This window comes from Acartia tonsa, chromosome 6, assembly GCF_053477335.1.
Source record: "Acartia tonsa isolate MP-2025a chromosome 6, ASM5347733v1, whole genome shotgun sequence".
NCBI classification, from domain to species: domain Eukaryota; kingdom Metazoa; phylum Arthropoda; class Copepoda; order Calanoida; family Acartiidae; genus Acartia; species Acartia tonsa.
Window position 1 is genome coordinate 8,306,659 of NC_137265.1, and position 7,013 is coordinate 8,313,671.

The following is a 7,013-nucleotide window of genomic DNA, read 5'->3' on the forward strand; positions in this document are numbered from 1 at the left end:
TTTCCCCTCAACCAAAATTGGACCTCTTTCAAATATTGTTGATATAATCATATTTTGCACTTATTTTAGGTTAGATAAGGTTAAGTAAGTTTTTGCAAGGATAGAACCCCAAAATGGTAGGAAATAACTTTTTGTTTTAATGGAAATTACGGGAGGGGGTATTTTGAGGTCCACTCGTATATTATATGGATAATAGGATATATTTTCTTACTTGCCAGGACCGGAAATTACCTTAACTATACTGAGACCACTTCTTTACATCATACTAGCTGCTTCGCCCCGAGCCTTTTAGGGGAGGTTAAGTTGGTTACTCCCTTAAAAATAGAAGAAATTTTATACATTTCTTTTTACAATAAAAAAGTACATTTTGACTATTTTACATACAGTTTGACTAAAGAATCGCTTTTGATCAAATACAAATTAGGTTTTAATTTTTTAAATATTCCCTTTTCAAAGTTCTATATATTTTAAGACTAGAGTTGGCTCGATATAATTATCTCCCTATTGGCTAGTTTTCTATATGCATATCTATTTCTCAATAAATCTATTTTCCTCACCCGGCATTACTATCTAAAAGAAAGTAAATATTTAATAATTTTAATGATTTTTAAAAGATTTATTAAAATTATATTTTTTTCTTTACATTACCATCACCAAAGGGTTAATGATGATGATTACAATTTTAGTTTAATATTTGAACACACAAAATGTCGCCACAATCGAATTCTTTTAAAACATAGTTTTCTTAAATTTATCATATTATAAATTTAAATTTTCTTTTTAATGATTAGAAATTAAATACATCAATATAAGGTAAATAGCAACATGAAATGAAAAAAATGAATTTATTTTTAATAAAGTAAAATAATGGGTTTTATCGTTCTGGGCAATGAGAGTTTATTATGCATTATTGGAGCACTATGAGTTTTAATCATATATTCCTTGGAAAACTTGAGCTTGTTTATAGACATTTATTTCCTATATAGATCTGACATGGATCTTGAAGCAATTAAGCAGGCCGTTTTGTACATGTTAAAAATTAGAAGATTTCATTAAATAAAAGTAATCACAAATATACTTAGTAAATAAGAATATTTTCTGCTGACATCTTAATATTATATACAACCTTTCATATTAAAAAGAAGGAGAAGAACCAATGATAAGTATGTCCATAAGTAGCGCAGCAATAACAAGATAAAAATAAAAACAGTAAATTGTAATAAAGTAAAAGAGTTAAAAAAATAATTATTATATAATTGAAAATATCTATTATGTTACTAAATACTAGCGGCTACGCCCTAGAGGCCTCTAGTGGCACTTTAAATGTTTTTTTTATATTTAAAATTGTCTGTGTTAGGTTGACGTTTATGTTGCGTTGAAATCTCTTTGTAAAATCGAGAAACGTAAAAACAATTTCGATTTTTTTTATTTCTCTTGGGAGGGTGGTGGTACCCCTTCCCCCAAAATAGTTATAAACCTTCCCGGGACCTATGAGAAGTTATCCTGTTAAGGAGAACCCGAACGGTTCAGCGGTTAGCAAGATCCTTCGGTACAACCAAACACACAAACGAACATCATATTACTTTAGTATAAAGATTTCACCTCTACTGAACTTGTTTAATGTCTTACAGTTTTATGCTTTTTAATATTTAAGTATTAAATTAAATAAAAAGTATGATAAGTGGCAGTCGGACATAAAACGAGTTATAGAGTAGCAGCGTGTCAAAAAAAAGATATAGAGTGAATAAGGGTGGATGGCAAATAGATTTTGAGTTAGAGAATTATCACAATATGTGCAAAAATTTATGACTTTCCAGAATAAAAAGCTATCAAATCTTTTGTTTTTTTGTACTGCATAAAATTTTTAGAGAACAAGGATGACAACATCCATAAAAGCGAAGCTCGTTCTCCAAATAGACATTTTTTGTCAAAAAGTTTTGCCCCCCCCCCCTCCTTCCCCCCGACAGAACTATGACCCTGACAGATAAAGCAAATTTATTTATCAATAAGGTTAGGTTAGTTTAACGGCAAGGGGCCGAGCGCCCGCGGCCAGGCAGCCAAGGCTAACGAACCTTAACTCTTGCAAAGTGTCAGAAATTAATGAGCAGAACATTAATTTGTACATTCAAACTTTCATTTTTAGGATTTGATATACAGATGCCCCGCTTGTATTGTACTTTGTTGTCCTAGGAATTGTACCTAACTCTTTATTGGAATCATCATGCAAAGTTTTAAAATAACAGAACAATTCTAACATGTCTAAAATAACGAAAGGAGCTAACCGTTACTGACGAACGTATCGCACTAATTATATAAAAGCTTCGCTTTTGAAATGTATTTAAGAAATCAGACTCGAACCTTACTGCAACACAGATGACTTGTAGGTAAATAAATAAATTTACTAAAAAAACATTTAATGAACATTTTATAAACTTTATTAAAATATTACCAAACGCAATAAGTTTAATATTTACAGAATATATAAAATTATACAAACAAGGATGGCACTGTCTAAAAGAAGCAGGGCATATAAATATAAGAATAAAGCTGGCCACCATGTAAGCTATTTACACTATGTAAACTATCTAGTAAACTGTTACGTATATATTGTAAAAGGCTACTTCAAGTTTTTGCTAGATTTTTTAAATCTTGATTTTAACTTAAAAGAATATGTAGTTTTTTTCAGCCTTTTAGCTTTTATCTTTAGCTTGTTTAACCGTCTTGTAGATTGTTTTATATATTTATCTTCTTTTGAATAAGTATCAAAATCAAACAGCCAAAGTTCTGTAATATTGCTACCAAAAGCATTGATACGGTTCAACTCCTCATCATCATAATAATGCATCAGATATAGCCGCTTCAGTCTTGGCATCTCAACAACTGGGAAGGAATCAGAATCACGAACATAGGGTGAACTTCCTTTCAATCTTAACTCAACTAAGGTATCCTTGTTTTTTTCTATTAAGGATAGAGATGATTTTTTATGTATTCCATGTAATTCAAGGCATTGAAGATAGGGTATAGCTACATCAAAGTGTAAATGTTTCATGTTTACAAAAACATGATCCAAAATCAACTTAGTAATGGTGTCCTTGTGACACTTGATCAAGGGTAAAGCAGTTTCACCACAGTCCTCTCCAATCAATTCAAGAGATTTTAGCTTAGGAAATATGAGATTATCTAAATTTCCAATGTGAATTCTAAAAGATTGTATTGCCAAATGATTAATGTTTTCTTTGTTAACAGCATTGGCAAAGGCGTGCACAATATCATCAACATTATCATCACAATGAATTGAAAGGGATTGAAGTTTAGGTAGACGAGGCACTTGAAGGATATTATTATCGGGTATATCTAAATCCATAACACCAAGATGTTCCAGCTTGTCACCATACCTGGCCAAGATTGCCTCACATGTATCCTTCTGTAAATCAGTCTCAACTTCGGTAAACTGCAAATCTATTCTTTTAATATTTGTTAGCTCCAGATGAGGCTGCAACAATAGTTTTGTATTATCACATTCTCCTTCATCGCTGAGTGAAATCCTCAGTGAGACTATATTCTCTTTATAAGTTGTTAACATTTCATCCAGTTGTTTAGAAGTAACCAGTTCATCTTCCTCTCCATTTTCATCATATTCTAAACAAAATATATCAATTAGAGCAAAGTATGCAAAACAAACAAGGAACGTCAAGGGGATATGGTACAATTTTGATTAACCCCCCTCAATGAATTAGGGGGTGCCACTTTTTGAAAAAATACCCCCCATAAACGTTTTTAACCCCCCTCCCCTTCCCAAATAAAAAAGCTTGGACGCCCTTGAAGCAGAGTATGCCAAAATTTCATCAAGTAAAGCAGAGGATTCCAATATTTCATCAAGTGAGGCATAGGTTAACATATCCTTATAATAAAGTAACAGGCTCTCTGTCTGTCTGTTTGTGTGTACTGAAGGATCTTGCTAACCGCTTGACCAAAATGGTTCTCCTTTACAAGTTAGCTTCTCATAATTCCTGGGATAGTTTACTATGTTGGACCAAAAATGGGTGGAATTTACTTGGTATGTATATGAATATTACCTGTGAAATCATAGTGAAACTGTAGGTCCAGCTTAAGAGCAGGTACTCCCTCCATTGCCTTTGTGAGAACTTTGGATATTTCACAATAATTTTTTCTTCCAATCCATTTGAGTGAATAGGTTCCAAACAAGGATTTCAATTCCTTGGAAGCATTAGATACCACGTTGAAACACCTGAAATAAAATATTCGTGAAAACTTATTTTATTGTTTTAGTTAAAAAACCCTTTGTACTTGAAATGTTTTAATTCAGAAAATCAAAATATGAATAATTTCCAATATTCTAGGGACATTTAGCTTTTTTTAGCTTGAAACCACCAAAGGACCAGTATCTATATTCCCTAAAGAGTAGAGCCCAATAGGTTCAGCAGTTACCGAGATTTTAAGCTTCAGCTAGACAGACTATTTACAATCGTCCTATTACTTTGTATTTTAGATATTGTAGAAATAAAAATGACGAAATTTGAGGAAATGTAGTTTTTTTTAAAAGTTTAGGCTTCGTCAGAATTGACGCAGCCTAAACTTTCCCACTTTTGTATTACTTTTTAGGAGTACGATTCCAGTGACGTCATATTTTTCTTTCCCGTAAAAGGGAAGGTATGGAAGAAAAAAAGAAAGAAAAAGAGAGAGAGAAAAACCCCTTTTCTCCCATATCTTTTGAAGAGTTTTTCTTCCCCCCTTCCCTTTTTCGGGAAAGAAAAATATGACGTCACTGGAAGCGTACTCCTAAAAAGTAATACAAAAGTAGGAAGGTGTAGGCTGCGTCCAAAGAATTTCAAGGGGAGAGGACATAGAATTGGAACAGTTGATCTTACCATTTAGAAACACATCTCATTTTCTTCTTATCTGTAGCTTCCAAATAGCTCATAATTTTGCCAATAATCTCTGGAGGCAAGTCCTGAAATCCTCTGGCACCAGCCTAAAAACATAAAAATTTTGAAATTCCAAAAAAAATACAATATTTTATTGCGTAGCCATACTCAATTTATCAAGAAGGTCTGTTTTCATTTCTATTTATTTGGTGAAACGATAACCAATCAAATGACTTTTAAATCGGAATCTAAAGGGATAAGACAATGGCCAATAAATTGATGTACATACCCAATGTTGATACACAAAATTGCCCCTTCTGTAGATTACAATTAGTGGTTGAAACGTTTGGATGAACCAACAAATTAAAATTTAATAAAAGTCCAATGAGCCAATGAACAAGAAAAACTTTGGGGATTAGTGAAATTAACAGCTCCATGTCCCCTTCCTACCTGACTTTAATTGCGATATGTATGTTGGGGGGGGGGGGGGGGAGTGGACCATAGACGTCCAAGGGGGGGAAGGGTAAAGGGGTGATTACCCCCCCCCCCAAAGAAATTTGGGGGCAACCCCAAAATTTTGGATTTTCAATTTTTACCCCCCCCCCCAAATAAAAAAATGCCTCTATGAAATAAAGATTACCCCCCCCAAAAATTTTTATTTTCAAAATTTTATTCCCCCTCCCCAAATAAAAAAGCTTAGACGCCCCTGGGGTGGACACCTAGGAGGAGAATGCAACCCCTTGACAATAAAATAACTCTTCCCGTTATCTGTATTACACCCTCTAGATTTTTTTGGGGGGTTGGTGTTGACAAAATCAAAAGGCGACCCCTCCCCCCTTCCTGGCAAAACAACCCTGTGCATGCGTCTGGTTTACCTTCTCAGCTTTATCTTCATTTAATCTTCTCGTTTTGTTTGTTGGCTTGATGTCCTCTGAGAGTAGAAGACTGGAAGACTTTGCTTGTGCTGCTGGAGGTGTTACACTCCAGGTAGATGCACTAGGTACAGGCTCTTCCACCACATCTGATCTTTCAATCATTCTTTTCTTGGGGTTTTGATCACAGTCCTAAATGAAAATTCTGATTTACTTAAGGAATCTTAGAGAATAAACAAAGGATTAGTTATGTACACACTAAAATACAATGTAGATTAAATTATTATAGGAAAAGTTTGGACACCGCTGTTTAGTATAACTAAATACAGATTTAACAAAAGCCAACAGTATTTTAGCCTAAGATGAATTAGGGAACGAATATATATATATATATTTTTGAGGGCTAGTATGATTTACGCTCTAGACAAGCTATTTTTATAGCATAGTTTTTTTTAAAAAATCCAAGGATGACAACATCACTAAAAGCGAAGCTCCAAAATCATTGCAACGCTTTCTAATTCGTAATTGTTAACTGTTATAGAAATCATCATGTAAAGTTTGAATTTGAAATGACAATTCTAACATTTATGAATTAAAGAAAAGAGCTAATCGTTACGGAAGGGCGCTCCGTATTTATAGAAAAGTGTAGCTTTTAATAAGACATCGAGCAATTTATTGGTAATGAGTGTAAAAATGCTAACAAAATCCATAAGTAGCGAAGCACCTAAAAATAATACATGGAGTTAGTTGTTTAAAGAACAGATGTTCAGTTGTCATAAATTAATAAGAATCTAGTTACCGTTTCTTTACAGTTCCACATTGTACTACGTTAAATCAACAGCCATGCGTTGTCACAAAAATATTGGCACTAGCTTGGCGTTCAAAAGAAAACTAATAGTTAACTTGGTTTACTCAAAATATTGTCTCCTTTTTTGGAGGGGAGCTTTCTTACTTCTTTATAAAAATATGATGTATAGCGGAGAGTCGACTCCTCCCCCTCCCCAAATCTCTTCTTGTACGTTGTACCTGATATTGCCCCCCCCCCCCCCCATTTACATCAGGGGGTATAGAGAACAGACAATATGGATCTAAAATTCAATCTTTTGGTTGCATTTGACTTTGAGCGGCACTAGAACATATGCATTTTTCCTTTTTTTGTTAAATAAAAAAAACTTTTAGCTTTAGTAGAATGCCATGAAAAAGTTATTTTCCTAGCAGACAAAACTTATTCAACATAATGAAAACAAAATACTAG

General features: G+C 33.4%; 1 protein-coding gene across 1 annotated transcript; it reads right to left on the minus strand.

Annotated features, from left to right (window-relative positions):
- Window positions 1-2,417: 2,417 nt before the first annotated feature.
- On the minus strand, window positions 2,418-6,689 carry LOC145323253 (uncharacterized). Its single transcript, XM_080165690.1, has 5 exons — window positions 6,558-6,689; window positions 5,762-5,950; window positions 4,890-4,993; window positions 4,077-4,249; window positions 2,418-3,639 (listed from the first exon to the last, which is right to left on the minus strand). Exons 1-5 carry the CDS (start codon window positions 6,576-6,578, stop codon window positions 2,618-2,620), a joined length of 1,509 nt encoding a protein of 502 aa, XP_080021816.1. The 5' UTR covers window positions 6,579-6,689; the 3' UTR covers window positions 2,418-2,617.
- Window positions 6,690-7,013: the final 324 nt, after the last annotated feature.

Bases quoted from the DNA above. Each gene is read 5' to 3' on its own strand.
- LOC145323253 (XM_080165690.1), bottom strand. From the start codon at position 6,578: ATGTGGAACTGTAAAGAAACG. The intron at 5,951-6,557 runs GTAACTAGATTC...ATTTTCATTTAG, and splicing joins TGTGGAACTGTAAAGAAACG to GACTGTGATCAAAACCCCAA. The intron at 3,640-4,076 runs GTAATATTCATA...TATTTTGTTTAG, and splicing joins GTTTCACTATGATTTCACAG to AATATGATGAAAATGGAGAG.